Source organism: Hemitrygon akajei, chromosome 10 (genome assembly GCF_048418815.1).
Source record: "Hemitrygon akajei chromosome 10, sHemAka1.3, whole genome shotgun sequence".
Classification (NCBI taxonomy): domain Eukaryota; kingdom Metazoa; phylum Chordata; class Chondrichthyes; order Myliobatiformes; family Dasyatidae; genus Hemitrygon; species Hemitrygon akajei.
The window spans coordinates 136,257,976-136,285,205 of record NC_133133.1 but is presented as its reverse complement, the minus strand read 5'-3'; the positions used below and the strand labels follow the sequence as shown (position 1 = coordinate 136,285,205).

Here is a 27,230-nt window from a genome sequence, read left to right as displayed (position 1 = left end):
AGAATGTTCTCTTTCATTGATTGAACATGTGTCAACTCGGTATCGGTGTTGAGATTTTTACATAGCTTTTGCAACCTGAAATATACTTCTGCTATTCAGAAAAAAATAAATAAAACTAATTTATGGTCTTGTCTGTTAATTTTTATGGGATTTAACTAATACTTTGCAGAGAAAATAGAGATAAAACTGTAATGCTTATCAGTCATCTTCCCGTGTTCTACTTGTGCTAATTTATTGATTAACATGCGAATTTCTTTTTTGAAATAATTCTTTAAAATTTTATCTTAGTAACAAAGACACCGAAGTACAAATGTGGCCTCTCAAAGCCTTGCCCTGAGAATCATTTTGCATTCAAAATGGCCAGTGGAGCAGCAAATGTTGTTGGTCCCAAAATCTGTATTGAAGATAAAATGTAAGTGTCGAACACATCAGCTCCTGCTTTACGTTAAATTACAAATGAGCAAAGTGTAACTAAGATTAATTAAACTCAAAGATGTAATGTTAAAAAGCTCCACCTGTGGAGCGATGAAAACTTGGTTTGCTGAATTTAAAAAAGAGAGAACTTGGAGGATTGGGGGTGGGGAACTATGTGAGAACAAGGTGTGGCTGACACAGGTGCAGACAAGCATGAGAAATTCAGCAAACTATTAGAAACTAAAGGGATTAACTATTAAAAGTAGAATTAGTAGTGAGCATCTATACCCTACTTACTTGAAACCCCTCAGGGTGAAACCTCTGGAGGAGAGACAATATCGGCCAAGACAAGTGTCCAAGGTCTCTACCGTGTAGCCTGGAATTAGTTATGTCAAATCTTACCAAGGGATTTGTTCAGGTTTTTGTGTAAGTTTTGTGAATCGACCTTCGGTGGATGACCCACTACTTCATCCAACAAACAACAAAATTATTTATCTATTTTGGGGAGAGGGTGGGAGTTGAATTTGTAGACGTACTGACTTGAACTGAAACTGAAGTTGACCATAATACTTAAGAGTAGGAATTCAATTCATTTTCAGGCTAACGAGGGATAAATAAAAAGGCAATTGTTAGTCTGTAAACCTTTAAATTAACACTAGATCTAATTAGTTAGAGAAATTGGAGTAATATAGGTTATTCTAATGAATATCACTAATGCTAACTAAAATGGAATTTGGTTTTCATTTGATATCTAAAATTTGGAACCTAAGACAGAATGTTGGAATTTTGAATTGTTCTTACTCATTTTGTATGTACTGCTATTTTTATAAACCAACTTGCCTCTAGAAGTGTGTGTTTTCTATTCACTGCCTCCTTTCAATGCCTAGAGCATAGATGGCCCACTTGCACCTAGTATGGTACTATACGAGTAGATTTTCTCATAAAGAGTGCGGTGACCATTCACACTAGATAATACGAGTGCTACACAGGTGTTACAAGAGGTATAATAGGGATCGATGTCTTTTTTTTAGCTCAAATCATAAAAGGTTAGCAGGCAGATGCAACAAATGTAAGGGAAGGCAAGTGGTGTATTGGTCTTTATTTCAAGGGAGTTGTAGTTTAGAAAAGGGGCAGCATTGATACAATTGTACAGAAGACTAGTGAAACCAAACACCAAGCACTTTGCACAGTTTTGGTCCCCTTATTTTTTTAAAAAATCACAACTTTTGAAGAAAACCCTGCCAGTCCCATGAGCAGTAATAAGGTTTGCAAGCAATGAGGTAAATTTTTGATACGCTGTATTTTAATGCTGTTGATTATGGATAAATGATAACCAGAACATTGAGAAGTCACCAAGTATGTGTGATGACATTTAAAAGGAAATAATGGATGAATATTTTTCCTTAATCCTACAGCATAATGAAAAATGCCTCCTACTTTGACAAAACAACTTAATGTAGGGATCTAATGATCTAGTTGATAAAATGAGGAATATATTGATGTGCTATACTAAAATAAACTACATTAATGTAATATATCTAATTAACAGATATATTCTATTTAATTCTGAGGTTTTATCTAAAATGAATTCCAGTTTCCATTCAAGTTTTAGTATGTATTTTAGTTTCAGCATTGTTCTGTTAAGTTAATGCCATTTGCAAGTGCTATACGAATTTGTGCTCTCTGGCAAATTCGACACGAGTCTAATTGATTTATGGGCATATAGTTTCCAGAGCAAACCCAAAGCAATACAGCCTTGTGGCAAACAATTACCTAGGCTCCAATAGATAAATACAATTAAAGCTGAATCATTTTGAGGTTTACCTGGGCACAACATTACATCCAAGGCACATTGGCATTTTCACAATATCTGTCAACAAACAACTTTAATACAAAACTTTACAGTAATATGAAATTATTCTCTCTGTTGTAGCGTAATGAGTGGTGTTAAGAACAATGTTGGTCGGGGTATGAATGTAGCTACAGTAAATGGTAAGTGAATCAATTTGAAGTTCCTGATCTCCTGTTTTGAAACAATGCTTCATGCAGCAGTTTCCTGCCTTTGTAAGATCAGTTATTCAAATTCTTGAAAGTTTGGTTATCTTTGTTTAATGTTTTATACTTTGTGGAATGTAACAACAGTAGGAATTGTATATAATTGATGCTCTCTCTAATTGAAGGTAAAGGTAGTGTGTAATAAATGAGATTAGGGAATCAGTGTTTGGCAATGTTTTTAAAATGCACGTTCTTTTATCAAAGATGATGGGGAAAATAGTCTTTTTGAATGCACTTGGGAAGACCAACTTCTGTCAGTTTTATAACTAAGTATTCTAAACTGTGTGTTTTACACTTAAAAAAAAAACTTTCAAATGTTATTCTCTTACACTTCAGCTCATTCACTTTTCTGGTTTTTCAGGTAAAACTGGTGAATTATTGGAGACTAAAGCTTTTGACCTTTGGGGTTCAGGTACAGATTTAATACTATAGATTATGATATCTAATGTTTATATTTGGTATGTAATCCTTAATGCTTACATTTTTCATGAAGATGTTTGAAAAGGCTCAGTGCAGTTACATTTGCAGTTTAAGCAATATACGAGTCTTAGTTTTCTAAGATTTTATTTTGTTAGGAAATATTTACTTCAATTCATTAGCCATTCTGAACTTGTTGAATCATTGCATTACTTTGTACTCTATGTCAAATTTATTTAGATCTCATCTGACCGTGATTCTGTTGTAACAAGGTCTTTCTATATAAATACAAAGATCCCCACCCACAACACACCATGAGATATGAATCGTCTCCAAATATTAATAGAAGAACTGGGGAGGAGAGTTAGGTGGGATGATAAGGTAAATATAGTATTTGGGGAGTGTTTTGAGGCTGCGGAGAGCGAAACTGGGGAAGATGATTGTAAGAATTGAGAACATAAATTGGGTCATCTGACGTAAAGAAGGAAGAGAGGATTTAAAGAAAAATTGTAATGTAATGACAAGAAGTGGTATTAACTGTACTGATGAATATAGGTTGATAGGTGAAAAACAACTTTGTGGTGGTTATATACAGAGCATTCTCTTTTGAATCCATGTTTTTTTTTATATGATGTAGTCACACCTCTGGGTAATACTTGGAAACCAGAGCTGGTATGGTTACAAATGAAAGATCCAGGTTTGCTGTGTAGCTGAGGCAGGAATTCAGACACAAACTTGTGTCAAAGTTTAACTGAATCAAGCATTTGAAGAAAGAATGGAGTTAGAAACTGGTGCCTGTTTTCCTGTGAAGCATACAAATTGGTTTGACCGTATCAGAATGTTTGACTCTTCTTAGAGATTAATGTCAAATGAAAACATCAGGCAGCATAGTGGTACTCCAGGAGTTCCTCTACAATGCAGATAGAGTTGACGGCAACAAATGATCTGGGCTAAAGAAAGAACCCCAGTGCAGTTCTGAGTTAACTTCAATGGGTTAAAAAAAAAGTAAATCACTGCAAGCATTTTCCTTTTCATTTACAGCATGTAAGGCTTTAGAAGGTGTTGGTGAAGTGGTTCTTCCAGCTGTCTGTGTGCTGAAGATACTTCCATAGTCTCATTAGATTACAGAGTCTTATTCAGTGATGATAAAAGCATACACAATGTATGGCCAAGATAGTAGTGTGTGTAGGTTGGAAGGAAATGCAGGATATTTTCTCATGTACTTGTCTATGGGGGAGGAAGAGGAACTGAGGAATCAGCATAGGAACAATTCTAATGTCATGAATTATTTTCTTCAGAATGCATTGATATTGCTTCTAAAAGCAACATCATAGAAACAAAATAAATGTTGGTTGTTTTTAATATTATGCCATCTTCATCATTTGCTAATTTTAAATTAATTTTTAAAATTTTAAATATTTTTAAATTAAACTGCATGGCCCAGAAAAGATGGGGTTCAAATGCTAAGTTTTTAATAAAAATACTTAATCCTATTTTACTTGGGTAATATTACTTTCCTAACCTGGCCACCGTATCACTCTCCCTGAACTTGTTCATCTGATTTTTCTGATGTAGCAGTTGGAAGTAAGTATGGTCAGTTTTGGTGATTTACTGCTTTGGGCATCATTAATGGCATCAATTTTCTCTCCATTTCTCTTAAGGTTCATCAAAGCATTCAAGTGTTTATGGTAGCCGATTTGTCAAATAGTTTTATGGAAAGAAGAATTGGCTTGCCACATTATGACTATGTGTTGTATACTAATCACAGTTACTATTTTGAGAATAATGCATCAAGTCTTAAATATGGAGATTTAGGTTAATAAGAAATGTGTAATTCATTATAGGGAATCACAGCTAAAGTTTGTTATTGATCTATTGATATTATTATAATTTACCTTTGTGTTTCCCACAGATGTACAACCTTTCATTGATTTCCTGAAAGCGCTGAAGGATGGAACAATAGTATTTATGGCTACTTCTGATGATGCGGCAACCAAGTTAGTAATTATCAACTCTTCATAAGTTAGTCAAAAATGTTTTGTCAATTTATTTAATGTTCTCATATGAAATTGCACTGATTTAGAAACATTATCAGCCATATTCCCAAAGTGACTCTAAATTTAAAAAGTTGTTTATTAAAAAAATTTAGCTTGTTTGAGTCTGCATATAATTTTAAGACATATTGCATTTTATAACTGTCCTCTGGTCTTTGAAGGTTTACAAAACTCAATTCAGTAACTTGATATTACATGATATGAACATTTGAATAAGATTATTCCTGATCCCAAAAATACAAGCTTCATTTACAGTGAAATAATGTAAAAGTTCATAATTTGGAAGTGGATAAGAAAAGAAAGGCCAGGTTTGATTAAGATTAAAGAATCTATGTTTTTGGGTAGAAGTCGTGGCTGTAAATATAAATTAGTTTTATTATCAATACCAAATCCACGGGAAACAGTTCAGGTAATATCAGTGGAGAGGGAAGCAGGTAGCGTTTCAGGTCAGTGACTTCAGAACTATAATAAACTGGCACGTTGAAACTTGGTGAGAAGGAGAGGAATGAGGAGAACAAAGGAGATGTCTGTAATAGGGTGGAGGCCATGAGGATTCGGATGACACAAAGTGATGTCAATTAGGAGAAGATGCTACAACTTGTTAATGACAGACTGTCACAGGAATGATGAAAACCTTGCTGAAACTCTGAGGTAAAGAACACAGCCATTACCAGAAACCTGAAATTGTTTGATTGCAAATACCAGGCAGTATCTGAGGAGAGAGAAACAGAGCTAGATCAAATCTGTCCAAATGCCCTCTGAAAATTCATACAACATATTATACGCAAATTGTGGCCACGCCAACAGCTTTTATAACTGAAGCATATCTTCCCAGCTCCAATTTTCAGTGCCCTTTCTGACCAAGGCCGGTATGCCAAATGCCTTCTTCACCACCCTATCTGCCTATGACACAGCTTTCAGGGAAAGCACCTAGTTTCTGTTTCAGAAATATTTGGAGTCTATTCATTGTGGGATTTCATCTACAAGCTTAGAACAGACAAGAAGTTATTTTCCTTGCAGCAGGAGAGAGATTTGATTGTTTTAAAAATCACAGCAGGTATATGAATCTTAAATCAAGAAATTGTTCTGCTCCTGCAGATGATTCAAGGTATGAAGACAGAGAGCAAAATTTAATGTGTTATGGACAAAGATAAGGGAGCGATATGAGGAGAAATTTTGGACATGATGTGGAGTTCCCAGCAGAGGGAATTTGTAGAATGCCTATGAGATGGCTTTTTAGAGTAGCTTGTGGTTGAGCCCATTAGGGGATCAGCTATTCTGGATTGGGTGTTGTATAATGAACCAGATTTGATTAGGGAGCTTAAGGTAAAAGAACCCTTAGGAGACAGTGATCATAGTATGATAGAATTCACTCTGCACTTTGAGAGGGAGAAGCTAAAATGGGATGTATCAGTATTACATTGAGGTAAAGGGAATTACAAAGGCATGAGAGAGGAGATGGCCAAAATTGATTGGAATGGAGACACCAGCAGAGCAGCAATGGCTGGAGTTTCTGAGAGCAATTTCGGAAGGGGCAGGATACATGCCAAAGAAGAAATATTATTCTAAAGGCAAAATGACACAACCATGTCTGACAAGGGAAGTCAAAGCCAATATAAAAGCAAAAAAAAAGGGCATATAATAGAGCAAACGTTAGTGGGAAATTAAAGGATTGGGAAATTTCTTTTAAAAAAAACACCAGAAGACAACTCAAAAAGCCATAAGGAGTGAAAAGATGAAGGTAGGTTATCCATAAAGAGGGAAAAGATGGAATACAAAGGTAAGCTAGCCAATAATGTTAAAGAGGATATCAAAAGTTTCTTCAGATGTGCAGGGAGTAAAAAAAAGAGATGAGAATAGAAATCAGACCACTGGAAAATGACAGTGGAGAGGTAGTAATGGGGAACAAGGAAATAGCGGATGAACTGAATAAGTAGTTTGCATCAGTCTTCACCATAGGAGACACAAGCAGTATGCTGGAATTTTGAGAGTGTCAGGGAGTATAAGTGAGTGCTGTTGCTATTACTGGGGAGAAGATGCTTGGGAAGCTGAAAGGTCTGAAGTAGATAAGTCACCTGGGACAGATGGACTGGCCCCCAAGGTTCTGAAGGAGGTGACTGAGCAGATTTTGGAAGCATTAGTAATGATCTTTAAAGAATCAGTAGATTCTGACATGGTTCTGGAGGACTGGAAAATTTCAAATGTCATTTCAATCTTCAAAAATGGAGACACATAGAAGAAAGGAATCTCTAGGCCAGTTAGCGTGATCTCAGTGGATGGGAAGATGTTGGAGTCTGGTGTTAAGGATGATGAGGTTTCTGGGTAGTTGGAGGCACATGATAAAATGGGTCAAAGTCAGCATGGTTTCATTAAGGGGAAATCTTGCCTAACAAATCTTGGAATTCTTTGAGGAAATAACAAGCAGGATAGACAACAGAGAATCAGTGTGTGTTGTGTACTTGGATTTTCAAAAAGCTTTTGACAAGGTACCACACATGAAGCTGCTTAGCAAGATAAGAACCCATGACATTACAGGAAAGATACTATCATAGTTAAGGTATTGAGTGATTTGAGTGATGACAGGAGGCACAGAGTGGGAATAAATGGAGCCTTTTCTGATTGACTGCTGGTGACTAGTGGTGTTTTACAGGGGCTGGTGTTGGGACAGCTTTTTTCAATGATTTGGATGACTGAGTTAATTGCTTTGTGGCCAAGTTTTTGGACACTACAAAGGTGGGAGGACTAGCAGGTAGTGCTGCAGAAGCAGAAGGACTAATCTGTCTGATGAGGAGAATGGGCAAGGAAGTGGCAGATAGATAGTGTCAGGAAGTATAAAATCGTGTACAGGTTTCCCCCGCTATTCGAATGTGGAGCATTCCTGTGAAACAGTTCGTAAGCCAGAATGTCGTAAAGTGAAGAAGCAATTACCATTTATTTACATGGGAAAAATTTTTGAGCGTTCACAGACCCAAAAAATAACCTACCAAATAATGCCAAATAACACGTAGAACCTAAAATAACAGTAACATATAGTAAAAGCAGGAATGATCTAATAAATACATAGCTTATATAATGTAGGAATACTTTTCTGCAATTATTGTAGCACTGTCCACCGCAGTGAAAATCTCACGCAAGCGCTCTCGGCAGCACTTGCAGCAAAAACACACGGCGCAAGCACTCCTGGCAGAAGCACTCTTTCCAGTAACCTTTAAGTTATGAAGCTACCAAGTAACACATAAAAATACACAGCCTATATAAAGTAGAAATAATGTATGCCCAATGTAGTATCACTTACCAGAATCGGGAAGACAGCGAGCACACTGATGATGGTGTATTAGGCTGAGTCGTCACCTTCTATGTCTGCCTGCCTGCCTCGATGTCGAAGGTTGAGTTTCGTCGTCTGCTGGGGCTGATGTGGAAGGCTTGAAAAACAACAGTATGCTTGACTTCTTAGCCTCGTGCATTTTTCTATCATACAGTTCTTTGAAAGTACTCAAACCATCCTGCAAATATGGCCAAAACCTAAGTACCCTTTCAAAATCAAAGTCATACTTTTCTGCAATCATTGCAGCGTTGTCAATCGCAGTGAAAATCTCATGCAATTGCTTCATGTTCAGTTCCTGGACGACTTCACTTTCGGGCCCTTTGCTACTGCATTCAGTTTCAATTGTTATCCTTTCCTCTTCATCAACTCTTTATCTGTCAGTTCTTGGTCATGGGATGCCAAAACCGCTTCAGCATCATCTTCGTCAACTTCCACAAACCCAGCCTCCTTAGCCAAACTCATTATGTCCTTACTTCATTCACCACAATCAAAACACTTAGTTTTATGCTAAGTGTAACACCCTTACGTGCTCTTTTAGGCTTCTCTGATACCTTAGAACTCATCTTGCTAACGGATGCACAAAATAAATCGACATAAAGCACAGATGCTCACAGGCACGTGTTTAAGCGATGCCGGCTAGAATGCAGTTCTGGGGGAGGAGCTTGGCTGCTCAGGGTGCGCACTGCCTTTTTTCATAACAGTGAGAATGTAGGTCTTTCGTAATAGCGAGGTGTTGTAAAGCGAATGTTCAAAAAACGGGGGACACCTGTAACTAATCCCCACCCAGTCTGAACAACCATGCACCTTAAGCCAAAATTTTCTAGCAAATTTCAAAAGAATTTTCAGTCCCACACCTTTCTCTCAGACATTGGCAGACCATGGTCTCCCAGTTCTGTCTGGGTAATTTTGTTGATTTCAGCTCACAAGTTTCTTGCCAATGGAGATTGATTCATCCTCTGAGATTTGCAGTGCTTCACTTTGCCTCTGTCATCATTCAGGATGTACAACTTCCTGAACTGTTTCCTGCACTCCTGTTAAACCCATTGCCTTCTGTCACCTGACTTTTTACCAAGTAATGGCCAGAGATTTTGTTAAAGTATATAAAAATCTACAAACAAGATAGATTACCTTTACTATAATCAGCAGTGTTGCCTTCAAAACCACTAGCTTATTGCCAAAGAAAAACCCTATAAGGTTCACTAATATTCATAGCAAAGGAAAGCCACTGTGAAAGCAGACTTATTGATATGTGATCGACTCTATCGCTCCTTCAAAGATGCTACTGAAAAAAGAAGAAAGGTACCCTACATCAGTAATTCATGCAAAAGCTCTGCTTGCTCATTAATACCCGGATACATGCAGAAACGGAGTGATCAGGCAATGAACTTGAGTTCACCATTACCACCTTGTTAACTAACTATTGTCCCAATGATTGGAGCTCATTTACTGGCAATGGTTCAGTTAAGTGTATTGTCATCTGACTGTACATGTATACAAACAAGCAAAACAACATCCCTCCAGTCGAAAGTGCACCCACACAATATATATCACACACCTCATAAACCAAGTAAGATAGTATTATAAAATATATGATGAAATATTCAAAATGCATGCAACAAAGCACAGCACGGGTAAACATTACAGTAAACAGCTCGCTGTCCTAGTGACGAGACCTCAGTGGTTTCACTTATTCATTATTCTCACAGCCCGAGGGAAGAAGCTATTGCCCAGTCTTGTAGTCCTAGTCTTGATGCTTTTGTACCTCCTTCCTGATGGTAATGGGTCAAAGAGATTGTGGGATCCTCAACAATGCTTTGGGACCTTCATATGCAACATGTCCAGTAAATGTAGCAAATATGGGGGAGGGAGACCCCGATGATCCTCTTGGTGGTTTATACTGTCCTCTGTAGGGTTATTGCAGCTTCCATACTACACAATGCTGCCAGACAGGACACTCTTGACGGTGCTTCTGTAGAATGTTGTTAGAAAGCAGGTGGGGAGCCTTGCGCACCTCAATCTACTTAGAAAGTGTAGACACTGCTGTGTCTTCCTGACTAGTGAGGAGATGTTATGGGTCCAGGTTAGTTCATCCATTATGTTCACACCAAGGAACTTTGTGCTCTTCACTCTCTCCATTGCAGATCCATTGATGTGCAATGGAGAGTGGTCTGCCTGTGACTGCCTAAAATCCACAGTGATCTCTTTTGTCTTGTCCACGTTGAGACTGTTCGTTCTCAAATCATTTGACAAGCCTCTCTACCTCCTCTCTGTATGCTGACTCATCATTGTTATTGATGAAGCCAACCATCGGTGAACTGGATACAATTTGAGCTAAATCTGGCAGTGCAGTTGTGAGTCAGTATTGGACTAAGCACCCAACACTGAGCAGCACCAATGCTCAGCGCAATGGAGCTTGAGATATTGCTGCCAACTCAGACTGACTGGAGTCTTTTTGTCAAGTCCAATATCCAGTTACAGAGAGGGGTATTGAGACAGTTTACCCACCAGCCTCTGAGAGATGATTGTGTTAAACACCAAGATGAAGTTGATGAACAACATCCTGACACACGAGTCATCGTTTTCTAGATGGGCAGGATGGAGTGGGGGGCCAAGGGTATGGCATTAGTGGGCTGGTTTGAGCAGCAGACAAACTGAAAAGGATCCAATGTAGCTGAAAGGTGGGATTTTATACAATCCATGATTAGGCGCTCAAATTACTTAATGATTGTTGAAGTCTGCCACTGGGCAGCAGCCATTTAGGCCAGTTACCATTGCTCTCTTGAGCACCAGAATGATGGTGGCTGCCTTGAAGCCTGCAGAGACAGTGGACTTTCAGAGAGATTTAAGGTGTCCATTAAGACTTTTGTTAGCTGGGCGACACAGTCCCTCAGCATCTGATCAGGTATGTTGCCCGGCCTTGCAGCTTTGCATGGGTTTACTCTGGTTAGGGTCCTTCTCACCTCCGCTACATCCAGACAGTGATTGTCCTCAGGAAGAGAGGAGGCTTTTGTTGATGTCACATCATTCCATTGCTCAATTCATGCATAGAAAGCATTTGGCCTGTCAGGAAGGGAGGCACTGCTGCTGTTGACGCGCAGGATGGTCTTGTAATAGATTATGGTTTGTGTACCTTGTCACATGCGCTGCATGTCCATGGTGTCACAACAGTGTCTGTGGATTTTAGGTGAGTATTCACGCTTTGCCTTCATGATGGCACAGGAGAGCATGGCTCTTGCTGACTTTAGATTTGTCCTGACCCTGATCTAAAGGCAGTATCCCGATTCCTGAGCACTGTATGAATCTCTGCAGTCAGCCATGGTTTCATTGCCCTTGTAGCGCCCTGGTAAAAGTTTCATTGCTAATGTAATGGTCTTTCTTTAGCTTTATGCAGCTCAAGGAAACCGGGGTTTGAATCTGGTAGTGAAGTGTTTAATCATGATAACATCCTCAATAAACTTTCCTACGTAACCAGTCACCAATCCCAAATATTCTTGTCCGGTGTAATGTACAGATTTTTTTTTATCTGCAATGTGCCTTGCAATATATCAAAGGTAATCCATATACTAATAGACAAAGTTTGGTCAATTCCCAGGAAATCAAACTTTGTTAGTTTTATATGGTGCCTCACTAAGACTGGTAAGTTCAATAGTTTTAAACTAAGCTTTGTATACTCAATAAAGGTAAGTTAGTTTAAAAGTGAATTGTTCTAATTTTTTTCACCTTACTTGTTATTACTGTAGACTTAATGATTTGGCACGGCAGCTTGTAAGTGAATTGGGGAGTTCATCCATCTCAAAACTCAGCTTCAGAGACAACTGGGTATTTGTTGGTGCAAAAGGGATTCAAACAAAGAGTCCTTTTGAACAGGTAAAATGAGTGTTGATGTTGTAGATGTCATTCTCCCATTACTTATAACTACTATTTTGCCTTTGTTGCAATTCATGGTGAGAGTATTGGTGAACCATCTATTTCTACTTCTGAAAAGTCAGAAAGCCAATTCAGCAGTTCTTTTATTCTGTGATAATTTTGATAATATGACCACAAGGCTTAGGAGCAGAATTAGGCCATTCAGTCCATCGAGTCTGCTCTGCCATTCCATCATGGCTGATCCCGGATGCCACTCAACTCCATACACCTGCCTTTTCGCTATAACCTTTGCTGCCCTGATGAATCACGAAACTTATCAATTTTCACTTTAAATATACCCACGATCTTGGCCTCCACAGCTGTCTGTAGCAGAGCATTCCACAGACTCACTACTTTCTGGCTAAAAAAAATTCCTCCTTACCTCTGTTCTAAAAGGTTGCCCCTCAATTTAGAGGCTGTCCTTCTAGACACCCCTACCATAGGAAATGTCCTCTCCACATCTACCTTATCTAGTCCTTTCAACATTCGGTATGTTTTCAATGAGATCCCCCCCTGTATTCTTCTAATTTCCATTGAGTACAGGCCGAAAGCTGCCAAATGCTCCTCGTATGTTAACCCTTTCATTCCTGGAATCATCCTCATGAACCTTCTCTGGACTTTCTCCAATGACAACACATCCTTTCTGAGATCTGAGCCCAAAGCAGTTGACGATACTCCAAGTACAGCCCTGACCAGTGTCTTATTAAACCTCAACATTATATCCTTGTTTTTATATTCTAATCCCCTTGATATAAATGCCAACATTGCATTTGCCTTTACCATAAACTCAACCTGTAAATTAACTTTCTGGGAGTCTTGCATGATGACCCTTAAGTCCATTTACACCTCTGATGTTTGAATTTTTTTCCCCATTTAGGTAACAATCTGCACTTTTCCTTTTACCAAAATGCATCACCATACATTTCCCAACACTGCATTCCATTTGCCACTTTTTTGCCCATTTTTCCAATTTGTCTAAGTCCTTCTGCAATCACATTGCTTCCTCAGCACTACCTACCCCTCCACCTATCTTTATATCATCTGCAAATTTTGCCACAAATCCATCAATTCCATTTATCTAAATTATTGACAAACAATGTGAGAAGTAATGATCCCAATACTGACTCATGAGGAACACCAGTAGTCACTAGCAGCTAGCCAGAAAAGGCCCCCTTTATTCCCACTTGCTGTCTCCTGCCTATCAGCCAATACTCTAACTATGCTAGCAACTTTCCTGTAATACCATGGGCTCTTAACTTGGTAAGCAGCCTTTTTGTGGCACCTTGTTAAGTGCCTTCTGAAAACCAAATATACTGCATTATCTTTATCTATCCAACTTGTAATCTCCTCAAGGAATTCCAGCAGGTTGATCAAGCAAGATGTCCCCTGAAGGAAACCATGCTGACCTTGTCCTATCTTGTCCTGTGTCACCGAGTACTCCATAACCTCATCCTCAACATCTTCATAACCACTTGAGGTCAAATGAACTGGCCTATAATTTCTTCTTCCCTTCTTTAAAAAGTGGAGTGACATTGCAATTTTCCAGGCTTCTGGAACCATGCCAGAGTCCAATGATTCTTGAAAGATCATTACTAATGCCTGTGCAATCTCAGCCGCTACCTCTTTCAGAACCCTAGGGTGCAGTTCATCTGGTCCAGGTAACTTGTGTGCCTTTAGGTCTTTCAGCTTTTTGAGCACCTTCTCCTTGTAACTGCACTCACTTCTCTTCCCTTGCACCCTTCAACTCCTGGCACACTGCTAGTGTCTTCCACAATGAGGACTAACTCAGTTTCATGGGAGATTATGGTCATTTCCTATAAATGGCATCTTGCTCATGGTTAATGCAGATGAAGAAATCCAACTTTGTTTTGTGTTTTTACACTGATTAGAAAAGGAATTGATTTATATTTCCATGTTAAGTGATTGAGATCTACTAAATATTTTACAGCTCAGTCGGACAATTTCCATGTCTCGAGTTTGAGCTCTGACCATTATTGTATTTTCTAACGAGGAGAAATGTAGGTTATCAGATGAGAATGGCATTCAAGGAATTCCTCCACTCAGTGGACAAATGGCAATCCTTTTGCCCTGTAACAAGTTTGTGTCTCCATCCTTACTGTACACAGGTTATTTCCCTAAATTGGTTCTGATCCTTGATTCTTAGTTACAAGGTAGACTAATAATACCTCCCGTTATTGTTGAGGCTCATGTCTTATGCCATTATTAGACTTAGTCCATCCCATTCCAGCCATGTTCCTCTAATTTGCTATGGCAGGGTATCATTGAATGGGTCAAAGTACTTTGATAACTAACACAACTTGCCAATCTTTAATAGCAAATCCTGATGGCATTCAGCAGCCTTGAACAATCTTGAATGAATTCAGGTGCTAGATGATCCTCACAAATGAAAGCTTAAAACTACAGATACAAAATAAGTTACCATTAAAGGTGTGGTTTTAATGTTAGGTGAACTTTCTCTTCCTGAAGAATGTAGTACATTTCTGGTAGTTTCTTCATTGGGATCCATAGTTCACTAGCTGCAGTTTGTTAACTGTTTTTATTGAAAAGGCATGATTTTACTTTCTTGGAGCTAGTTCTGTGTAATATTAACCTTTAATGGTTCTGTATCTCCCTACTCCAAGCACAGTATCAAAAAATATGCCGAGCGGCCACTTTATTAGGTAGAGGACTGGAACGCAGTGTGGTCTTCTGCTGTAGCCCATGCATTACAAGGTTCAACCTGCTGTGCGTTCAGAGATGCTTTTCTGCACACCACTGTTGTAACACATGATTATCTGAGTTCCTGTCAATTTGAATCTGCCATTTTCCTCTGACCTCTCCCATTAACAAGGTGTTTACACCACAGAACTGCAGCTTACTGGATTTTTTCTTTTTGTTTTTCGCATCTTTCTCTGAGACTGAAAATTCCAGGAGATCAGCAGTTTGGGATACTCAAACCACCCTGTCTGGCACCAACATTCAGTCCACAGTCAAAGCCACTTAGATATAATTTCTTCCCCATTCTGATGTTTGGTCTGAACAACAACTCTTGACCATGTCTGAATGCATTAATGCATTGAGTTACTGCCACATGATTGGCAGATTAGATATTTGAATGAATGAGCAGGTGCACCTAATAAAGTGATTATTGAGTGTATATTGATTAGTTTTTCTGTTAGCTATTTTAATCGGCTGGCAGCCTATAATCTAAAAGATTAAAATGATGGCCAAACATTCTAAGTATTTGACACTGTATATGGATTAGTGGAATCATTGGCCTAACTTTCCATTCCGCCAATGCCTAAATACCCATAACAATAGGGCACCACAGCAGGTTAGTGGTTAACATGATGTTATGACAGCCTGAGGTGCCAGAGATTGGAGTACTAATCTGGTGCCGTCCATGAAGAGATTTTACATTCTCCTTGTGACCATGTGGGTTTCCTCTGGGTGCTCCGGTTTCCTCCCGCAGTCCAAAGGTGTACTGATGTGTAGGTTAATTGTTCATTGTAAATTGCCCTATGATTAAGCTAGTGTTAAATAGGTGGGTTGCAGGCCGGCACGACTCATTGCGCCGGAAGGGCCTGTTCCGCGCTGTATCTCAAGTAAATAAAATAAAGACAAGTGACCTTGATGAATTCTCCAAGGATTGAACAAGGCTGCTCTATGGTAGGAGTCATTCAGAGTATGGTATGTTTTCAGTAGTGCCCTTATTTGTAATATTGCCCTCAGAATGGCAAAGTGTCGAAGGATATTATGATTTTTTTTCCTCCATCAATCTAGTACTAATCTATACTAATCCTACTTTACCAACATTTCAGTGATCTTTTGTCTTGCTTCTAGCTGCGTGTTTCCAATGCAGGAAGGTTGGGGACTTTAATTTTTTTCAATGTAGATCAGGGACAATTTTAGGGTCTTGTGGCATTCCACTAATAATCACATTTAGATTAGGAGATTAACAGAGAATTTTGACTATGTGGTAGATTAAGGCTTCTAGGATTTTGTAAAAATTTGTTTTCTCTTCAGCACTGCCATCATAAAAACATGAAAGTTCTCCGTATCCTCTCATTAACAGAATTGATCAGTACTTTATTTCTTATGTGATAGTCACATGCAGTCAAGGCCAAGAGTAGTGTTAGTGTACATGAAATAACTGCACCAGAAATATAATGTCTATTTAGTACTATTTAAAATGAAATTCAAACATTTGGGACAACTTGTGAGCTTAAAACTAAAAATAAAGTTGGCTGAACACTGGGAAATTGTATACTGCATTGGCAAAGGAACATAACAAAGATGCTATAGACCTGGTGGCAGTGTATTTATAGTAACGATTAATGCATGTTTCCTTGAAACAATGTTCCGCAGGTTTCTAATATAAATCTTTTTTTCCACTACAGCATGTAAAGAATAATAAAAACACAAACAAATATGAAGGCTGGCCAGAAGTTTTAGAAATGGAAGGATGTGTTCCCCCGAAAAAGGAATAAAAACCTTCGAGAATAAATTATATTTTGAACATAATTTGTGTTTTGACTTGACCAGATTTCTGTTCATTTTTCTTTTAATCTTATTTGTTTGTCAATTTAGTCCCTTACAATCACAGTTTTAAAAAAATATATTAAGAAACAGCTGTCAGAACCTCGAGTCCGTGCAAGGACTAAAACATTGATGGCAGTTACCCCGCCCACCCACGTAACAAATCTTTTGTTCACTTAAATTTCATTTTGGAAGAATAACAGAACTGGATCAAAACTGGTCAGAAATAGTTCATTTTTGTGGAAAACAACTTGATTGATCCATTGTGTTGCATGTTTATAAATGTAATGTGGTTTACAGTTAAGGAATTGGATGACATATTGTGCACTTATAGTTTTTGTATAAGTCGATAGTATTTCTACAAGTTGTTCTTCCAAAGCTATAATGTGAAAAACCAAAGTCCAGAGCTCGGGCTAAAAAATTAACTATGTGATGAATGTCATCTAAGCACTTGTAATTCACAAATGACTTTAAACCAAATTTCTGTATTCCTTGTGCTTGGGAAAACAAAAATTATTTGTATTATTTTTCCTTTTAATCTCATGTTTTATCTTTCTGCATTGGTAAATATTAGTGAATCTGTGCTACATCGCAGGTGATTGGGAAGTAATTGGTTATACTCATTTATTCTGCTGGATGATTTGTAAAGCCTGTTAGGTGTGGATGTCATGAAACTGCTTGTTTTCAGTTTAATGTAATGTTGCCTCTAATCCTTCACAACTAATGTTCATTAACATTAGAACAGTGAATTTCACATCTTTCTATATAGAAACTAGGCATTCCTGTGGAAGCTTGAATCTTTTTCCACAAAGTATCACCAAACCCAGGGAAAACTATTGTTTCAATGGGCCTTTGTAAAGTAGGAGACAGCAACAAAATCAGCATTTTATCACAGTAATTGAATCACAGTAATCACAGTAATTGAAGGTGATATTAATTGTGTGTTAATATATATGGAAGTGAAAGTGAAATCATTGTTCTAGATTCAGAAGCTTCCAAACTGACACATTTACTATTTCTATAATGTGAACAATTTTACTGCATTATCTACCATTTCTACGTTTGTTATAATGTTGTGCAAACACCTAAAAAGGCTTTGAATTTTTGTAATGATGCATATGTCACTTACTGGTTTGCAAAATGAATCACCAGCTCAGATTTAATTCATGACTTTGTGTGTAATTGAGAGTTCACCACTGTTTGACTGTAAATATTAATAATGCCTTGAAATTATCTATAGATAAGAAGGGAGAGGTAAAACAAAATAATTCTTTTCCTGAAAGGGAGAAATTAAAATATCCAATTATTTTTAAGTCAGCTGTTTTTGCACTTTGCTAATGTAAAGTTTTAATTTTGTGTATGAATGTGTGGCTTTCTTTATGCTAATGAATCTTAAATATAGAACTCATGGAATTCAAAATTACTGTAATATACAGATAAAGAAATAGGGTTAAAATGAATGGTGTGCTTATTAATGCTTAAGTTCAGATCTGAATAGTCACAAAGTTGTGCAGATGTTTGAAGTTTCATTTAATAGAATTTTTATTCTCTCTGCATGCAAAACAGTGAGTTGAAAGTGCCAAAATCATAAGGATCTGGATGTGAGCTCTCCTAGGCAAAATGGGGACCTGTATCTTTTAAGAGTTTCCTTTTTTACAAAGCAAATTGAATTTTGGGAGCAGTCCAACACCAGCACCAACCTCAACAATAAAGACAGAGTTCCCTGCACACAGAATACTTAGACAGCAAAACAATCTATTGGAAGAATCAAGTCAAATATCTCTGGAGAAAAAGGAACAGTTGACATTTCTGGTTGGACCTTACATTCAGGCTGAACTAGTATATAGAAACGAAAGGGAGGGGTGAGGCAGGCTTGTAGGTGGAACCATCTTAGCGGGGAGGATGTGTGGAAATGATGGCTAGATGGACGGGGAAAGTCAGTGACAGAAAGCCTAAGGAAATCTGCAGATGCTGGAAATTCAAGCAACACACACAAAATGCTGGTGGAACACAGCAGGCCAGGCAGCATCTATAGGGAGAAGCGCTGTTGACATTTCGGACCGAGACCCTTCGTCACAACTAACTGAAAGGAAAGATAGAGATTTGAAAGTAGAAGGGGGAGGGGAAAATGGGAAATGATAGGAGAAGACCAGAGGGGGTGGGGTAAAGCTGAGAGCCAGACAGGTGATTGGCAAAAGGGATACAGAGCTAGAGAAGGGAAAGGATCATGGGACGGGAGGCCTAGGGAGAAAGAAAGGGGGAGGGGAGCACCAGATGGAGATGGAGAACAGGCAGAGTTATGAGAAGAGAGAGAGAAAAAAACAATCTATCAGTGATGGGGTAAGAAGGGGAGGGGCATTAACGGAAGTTAGAGAAGTCAATGCTCATGCCATAAGGTTGGAGGCTACCCAGCCGGTATATAAGGTATTGTTCCTCCAACCTGAGTGTGGCTTCATCTTGACAGTAGAGGAGGCCATGGATAGACTTATCAGAATGGGAACACATTTTAATTCCACGTCCCATTCCCATTCTGATATGTCTACCCATGGCCTCCTCTACTCTCAAGATGAAGCCACACTCAGGTTGGAGGAACAACACCTTGTATACTGGCTGGGTAACCTCCAACCTGATGGCATGAATATTGACTTCTCTAACTTCCGTTAATGCCCCTCCCCTTCCTACCCCATCCCTGATATATTTAGTTTTTTTCTCTCTCTCTGCCCATCACTCTGCCTGTTCTCCATCTCCCTCTGGTGCTCCCCTCCCCCTTTCTTTCTCCCTAGGCCTCCCGTCCCATGATCCTTTCCCTTCTCCAGCTCGGTATCCCTTTTGCAAATCACCTGTCTAGCTCTCAGCTTCACCCCACCCCCTCTGGTCTTCTATCATTTTGCATTTTCCCCTCCCCCTCCTACTTTCAAATCTCTATCTTTCCTTTCAGTTAGTCCTGACGAAGGGTCTCGGCCCGAAACGTCGACAGCGCTTCTCCCTATAGATGCTGCCTGGCCTGCTGCATTCCACCAGCATTTTGTGTGTGTGTTGACAGAAAATCTGTGGATGATGGGTGGAATCAGAAAAAGGTTGGATAATCGGCAGATGAACTCAGGTCAGGAGAAGATGTTAGAAAAAGTACAGCAATGGAGGAAAAAAGATGAAAAATTAATGCATAGGTTTGTGAGTGATTGGAAGATTGAACCAGAAGGCGGAGGGAGAAAAGTCTTGATAATAAAAGGAGGGATGGAAAAGGTGAACAGAGATAACTTAGGTGGACTGAGAGAGTGGGAAAGGAGCATAGGTTTAAGGGGAGGGGAACTGAAATTATTCAATATTCATACCATTGAAATGTAAGCTATCAAAGTCAAATATGAGGTGGTCTGGTTTGTTTGGCTTCTTGGTTATGGAGAAGGCTAAAGACGGGTCAATATGCAAGGGGATTGTATTTTGTGATTTGTTAAAGGTGGTTCCTTGTTTTGATTCCTTTTTTTTGTTTGCTTAAGTATATTTGGAACATGGCACATTTTATCAATACAGCATATCCAGGTTATAGCGGGGTTCTGCTCCTGACAGCTGCTCATAATCTGGATAGTTTGAATGGCGGAAATGCGGTCTCATAAGTGCTTGTTCATACATATGGGCTGTGTACAAGTTGGCATGTCAAGCATGGGGCAGACCTGTACATTTTTTCAAATGCCTTCTTGATTTATAGTTGTGTGTAACTGCATTTGTTTATGCAGATTGGGAGGAAGGTTACGATGTGTCAGGATTGGGGGTGGGCAGTGCCATTGCAAGGTGGGAACCCAGCTGTAGCTGTAGACAGTAAGGAATACTTTCACTGGAAAGGGGCCTGATCATTCCTACCAGGAAATGGTGAAAATATTCAACATCTCTTTGTGCCTGCAGATGCAATCACCAAAACAAAGTTTAAAGTAAATTTATTATCCAAGTATTAGTCGCTATATACCTACAGTCCTGAGAATCATTTTCTTGTGGGCATTCACAGTAAATACAAAGAAACAATATAATCAATGAAAAACTGCACACAGTAAGTTGGATAAACAATGTGCAAAAGACAAATTGCAAATATAAAAAGAAAAAAAACATTGAATAAATCAGAATCGAGTTTATTATCAACAGCATATGTCATGAAATTTGTTAACTTTGCAATAGCAGAACAATGCAATACATGGTAAATATAGAAAAAAACTGAATTGTGCTAAATATGTATATTAAACAGTTAAGTTAAAATAAGTAGCAACAATTTTTTTTTTTAATGAGATAGTGTTCATGGGTTCAGTGTCCATTTAGAAATTAGATTGCAAAGAACGGTTCCTGGATTACTGAGTGCCTTCAGGGTCTGTACCTCCTTCCTGATGGTAACAGTGAGAAGAGGGCTGTGCAGGGGTCCTTGATGGATGCCCCCTTCCTGAGGCACCGCTCCTTGAAAATGTAGACTGTGGGCAATGGTATCCAAGATGGAGCTAACTAATCTTACAACTTTCTGCAATTTACTTCAGTCCTGTGCAGTACCCCCCACCCCCATACCAAATGTTGATGCAGCCAGTCAGAATGCTCTCCATGGTACATCGATGGAAGTTTTCAAGTGTTTCAGGTAAAAAACCGAATCTCCTCAAACTCCTAATGAAATATAGCTCTATCTTGCCTTTATAGCTGCATCAATATGATGCAGCCAGGTTAGGTTGCCAGATATATTGACACCCAAGAACATGAAATTGCTCACTCTCTCCACTTCAGATTCGTCTTTAAGGATTGGTTTGTGTTCCCTCATTCTACCCTTTCTGAAGTCCACGATCAGCTCTTTGGTCTTAGTGACATTGAATGCAAGGTTGCTGCTACAACACCAGTCAGCTAGCTGGTACGCCTCGCTCATATACACTTCTTGGCAACTGAGATCCTGCCAACAATGGTTGTATTATTGGCAAATTTATAGTTGCCATTTGAGCTGTGCCTAGCCACACAGTCATGGTTGAGACAGATAAAGAAATCCAACTGTGCCTTGTGTTTTTACACCGATTAGAAAAATGATTTATAAATGTTTTACAGCTCAGCAGTAAAAAAAAATTAGAGCTCAATCAGGCAATTTGCCATATCTCAAGTTTGAGCTCTGCCATTTTCTAACAAGGAGACAGCAGAAATGTAGGTTATCAGATGAGAATGGCACTCAAGGAATGCCTCCACTTGGAGTTGGTAAAAACTCAGTGGATAAATGGCAATCCTTTTGCCCTGCAGCAAAATTTGTGTCTCCAGCCTTACTGTAAACAGGTTATTTCCTTTAATTGGCTCGAATCCTTTCTTGGTTACAAGGTAGACCAATTATACCTCCCGTTATTGTCAAGGCTCATGTCTCATGCCTTTATTTGGAATCATTCCATCCCATGCCATGTTCCTCTAATTTGCTATGGCAAGGTATCATTGAACGGGTCAAAGTACTTTGATAACTGACACAACTTGCCAATCCTTAATAGTGAATCTTTCCAGGAACCTTTGCCATTGAGCCTCTGGTGAGCTTTCCTCAAGGCTGCAATGCAGTTGAATTGTTGCAGATTTCTGCTGCAGCTGACCTTGTTGAAGAGCCTTGAACTCGCCTGGAACTTACTGAGAGTGCCAGCAGTCTAACTCACCTGCAGGCATCACAGGGACAGCGGTAAAGTGGTCCCATACTTCTCAGAAAGACCTGCAGAATTTGTCTCAGGTTGAAACTCAAGAATTCTTGCCCCAGCTGGCAGCTGTGCTTGAGCCAAACACTGGCCTCACCAGCTGTCGAAGCCTTTCTGCAGGAACAGCTGGCCGGTGGGCTTGGTACGTGTACGGAGGCTTCATCATAGTTTGATCAGGAAATAATATTCTGTGTAAGTTATTCATACAAAGGCTGAGAGCTTTGATACTGATTAACAAGAGAGCTGTTCATAGTTTAGTAGATAAGGTATTGAAGTATTGCAGTGGAGAATATTTATCCAGATCTCTTAGAAGAAAAAGAAAACAAGTATTTGGGTTGGGAAACAGGTCAACCAAAAGAAGAGTGCTCCCAGGATCTCTCGTTGGTGTGGTCCAAGTACAGGCAGCTGCTAAGTTCAGTTGGCCAGTGGATCACTGGGCTAGGATGTATCACAATGAAATCAATGCAGATTATGGTCTGTATACCTGAAGTAAAACTCGGATTTATCACTTCTTGATCCATGGATAGTGTGTTGCCATTGAACTAAGCCGGATTACACTGAACTTGATATTTCATATGACACTACAAGGAGAGCATTCTGTCCATTTGAGACTATTCCAACTCACACAAAGTATCCCTATTCCCCTATCAGTAACCTGTTCTCATCAGGTTTCGATGCCTCTCCCCAGATGTTATATCCTACGTTAGGGCCAATATACAGCATCTATATCAGTGTGCCAGCACATCTGTAAGGAGGTGAATGGAGCATGAACACTTGGAAGAAACCCATGCAGTCTATTAAAATCCATTGAACAGAAGGGGACTGGAATGTCACCACACACCCTGCCAGCCTCCAGTACAGCTGAACTTGCAGACTTAAGCGTAACTTGAGCGTAAGGAAGTAACTGGTCCAGATGGTGCCCTTGGCTGTGTCCTTAGATCCTGCACAGATCAGCTGATGGAGGTATTTGTAAACGTGGTTAAACTCTCCCTCTTTCAATCTGTGGTTCCCACCTGCTTTAAGAAGACCACTATTGGCCCAATACCTAAGAAAAAGAAAATAACGTGCCTTACTGGCTCTGACATTCACCATCAGGAAGCGCTTCAAGAAGCTGGTCATGGCATGCATTAATCAGCCTCCAAGACAACCCAGACCCACTGCAAATCACCTACTGATGATACAAGTCTACAGCAGACACCATCTCCACAGCTCTACATCCACCTCTGGGGTATCTGGATAGTAAAGACTCCTACTGTATGGTAGACTATTATTTATTGATCATAGCTCTGCCTTCAATACAATAATTCCAAATGAACTCATCTCCAAACTCCTAAACCTGGTACTCAGCACCCTTTTTTACAACTGGATCTTTGATGTCCTGACCAACAGTAAGGATAGGCAGAAACACCTTGGCCACAATTGTTCTCAACACAGATGCCCCACAAAGTTGCAGTCTCAGCCCCATAAACTCTCAACTACATACCAGACTCTGTTTTAACTCCATCTACAAGTTTGTACCACAGTGAACGGTATCTCAAATAATGATGAGTTAGAGCACTGGAAAGAGATAGAGGGTTCAGTGACATGAAGTCATGATACCAACCTCTCCGTCAATGTCAGAAAAACAAAAGAGCTGGTCATTGACTTAAGGAAGACGGATGGCTTGCATGCTCATGTCCAGATTTGGAAGACAGAGGTTGAGAGTTCGCAAATAGCCTGTCCGGGTCCAACCATATTGACACCTTGGCCAAGAAAACTCACCAATACCTCTACTTCTTCAGGAGGCTAAAGAAATATTTCACATCCTCTTTGACCTTCATCAAATGTTTTCAATACAGCAGAGAAAGCATCCTATTGGGTGCATCATAATGCAACTGCACTGCCCACAAACACCAAGAAACTGCAGAGAATTATGGAAACCAGTGCCCATCCATCGACTCAAAGTTCTGAGTACATATATAATTAAAGTATGTGTACTAAATATGAACTTGAGAATTGACTCCTTATAGGCAGCAATAAAAAAAGAGAAACCCAATAGAACTCATTAAAAAAGAAAACGCAAACACACGAGGAAATCTGCAGATGCTGGAAATTCAAGCAACATACACAAAGTGCTGGTGGAATGCAGCAGGCCAGGCAGCATCTGTAGAAAGAAGTACAGTCAACGTTTTGGGCCGAGACCCTTTGTCAGGACTAACTAAAAGAAGAGATAGTAAGAGATTTGAAAGTGGGAGGGGGAGGGAGAGATCTGAAATTGATAGGAGAAGACAGGAGGGGGTGGGGTGAAGCTAAGAGCTGGAAAGGTGATTGGCAAAAGGGTTACAGAGCTGGAGAAGGGAGAGGATCATGGGACGGGAGGCCTAGGGAGAAAGAAAGGGGGAGGGGAGCACCAGAAGGAGATATTGTGAGAGGGACAGAGAGACAGAGAAAAAGAAAAAAGGGGGGGGGGGGAATAATTAATTAATTAATTAATTAATAAGGGATGGGGTAAGAAAGGGAGGAGGGGCATTGATGGAAGTTAGAGAAATCAATGTTCATGCCATCAGGTTGGAGGCTACCCAGATGGAATATAAGGTGTTGTTCCTCCAACCTGAGTGTGGCTTCATCTTGACCTTGACCTTTCCAATCTGGCCCAGCAGTTAAATGGGCCAAACATCACTCGTTCCTCCCTCTCAGACCCAAGCCCTGCCACTTCAATACATTTTCGAGCCCGGGTGTGGACTCTGTCTTATTATGGTACGTCTCTGGCAACAATGAATATAGAATTGAGCAAACACGAGGAAATCTGCAGATGCTGGAAATTCAAACAACAACACACACAAAATGCTGGTGGAACACAGCAGGCCAGGCAGCATCTATAGGAGAAGCACTGTCGACGTTTCGGGCCGAGACCCTTCGTCAGGACGTCGACAGTGCTTCTATAGATGCTGCCTGGCCTGCTGTGTTCCACCAGCATTTTGTGTGTGTTGTAATATAGAATTGAAACAGGTTTTTTATAAACAAATAAACATTCATTTAACTCTGCTCAACAAAAATGAAAAGTAAACAAATGACTAACTTAACCAGAAGTTAACTGCTATACGGCAACTCAAACAGTTCTTAAAGCGATAAATACGAACACAGTTCTTAAAGTAGTAAATGCAAAAGTCCAAATGATTTATACAGTCAATTAGGAGAGGCTTTCCTGAAGTAACGAATTCCTCGACAACGTGACATTACTGCTGATCCCAGTGGAAATATGCTTTGTCCAAAAGACTCACGATGAAGGAAATAAAAACGGCTTGAAGGAACTGACCTTTTCCTTGGCAAATAACACTGCCCCAACCCTTTCTGCTCTTACTACAGGGGTTATCTTGGATGTAGATTACTATTTCCTGAATGAAGATCCAATGAGGTTGATCCTGTGTTAAACCGCCGACGACACCAAACTTTACTCGATCCTTCAGGTTTCCGTACTTTGGTAAATCTTCACTCTCCAATACTTAGACTTTAAAATTAAATCGGAGGTGCATCATAACTGGCAGCGATTTTCAAAACTGCCAGCACAACAATAATGTAACTTATAGTAGAAATTAAAACTCCACTTTAAAACGAAACTGTGTCATGAAATCAAATACGCAGCACAACGGAGTAACTGACGACTTAAACGACGTCCCAACAAAAACTCCTGTGTCACAGCAGGCTTTCCCCGTTTTATACCTGTTGGAACAGGCCATCACATGACCTCACACTGGTGGGAAAATTACATCATGTGACCTCACACTGGCAGGAAAATACATCACCCCACCATCACAAGACCATTACATCATGCTCACCAGATACTCAATTACATTATGGTCATAAGACAGTCACAAGTCACAGGGTATGTAACACTATGCTTCTCACTGCTTGGTAAAGCAACCAGCACAATCAACAATCTCCCTCACCCTTGACATTCTCTCTCCTCTCCTCAGGCAGAAAGTACACGCCCAAAAACACGTGTGCCACCAGGCTCAAGGACGGTTTCTATCCCGCTGTTAAAAGACTATTGAATTATTCTGTACTATGATAGGTAAACTCTTGGCCTCACAATCCACCCCATTATGACCTTGCACCTTACTTCTATCTGCACTGACCGTAAACCCTCATTTTGCACACTGCTATTTTTAAGTTGTTCTGCCTCAATGCACTGTGATAATGAATTGATCTGTACAGATGCTAAACAAAACAATTGTTTCACTGTCCCTCATGTGACAATAATTAACTTACCAGTCACATGGAAAACAAGTTCAGAAAGGTGGTGTCCATTACTAAGAACCCCCATCACCCAGGACATGCCCTCTTCCCATTGTTACCATCAGAAAGGACGCACAGAAAACTGAAGGCACATGCTCAGTGATTCAGGAACAGCTTCTTCCCCTCTGCCATCCTATTTCTGAATGGATGTTGAGCCCATGAACACTACCTCACTACTTTTATGTTATTTCTGGTTTTGCAATAATTTTAAATTTAACTATTTAATATATATTTTTGTCACTGACAGTTTGCAAGAAATAAGCAGTAAGGCAACTCAGAACTGTTTCGCTCACTGTGGTTTCAGTCATCCAGGCTTGTAGGTGCCAGAAACAGCTGGGAATGAAAATGAAATGATTTCATTACTTCAACAAGTTAGGAACAACAATCATCTTGAATGTTACAATGAAAATGAAGATTTGGAGGATGCAATACTTGTTGGGCAAAAAGCTCTGTTCGTTGCAGGTTGCATTTCCATTGTATCCTGGATAATGGACTACTTGACTGGCAGAACACAGTTTGTGTAGCTTCAGAGCTGTGTGTCAGACATTGCTATCAGTAGCACTGGAGCCCCAT

The 27,230-nt window shown here is 39.6% G+C and overlaps 1 protein-coding gene across 2 annotated transcripts in view; it reads left to right on the top strand.

Moving 5' to 3' along the window:
- LOC140734705 (protein FAM3C-like) overlaps positions 1 to 18,170 on the top strand; it is a 62,180-nt gene extending 44,010 nt beyond the window's left edge. For both annotated transcript variants that reach the window (XM_073059041.1, XM_073059040.1), the window contains 6 exons: positions 289 to 412; positions 2,348 to 2,406; positions 2,831 to 2,881; positions 4,799 to 4,883; positions 12,006 to 12,132; positions 16,572 to 18,170. In XM_073059041.1, the coding sequence (XP_072915142.1) occupies positions 289 to 412; positions 2,348 to 2,406; positions 2,831 to 2,881; positions 4,799 to 4,883; positions 12,006 to 12,132; positions 16,572 to 16,661 (536 nt within the window). In that variant the 3' untranslated portion in view covers positions 16,662 to 18,170. The remainder of the gene's footprint in view (positions 1 to 288; positions 413 to 2,347; positions 2,407 to 2,830; positions 2,882 to 4,798; positions 4,884 to 12,005; positions 12,133 to 16,571) is intronic.
- Positions 18,171 to 27,230: the final 9,060 nt, after the last annotated feature.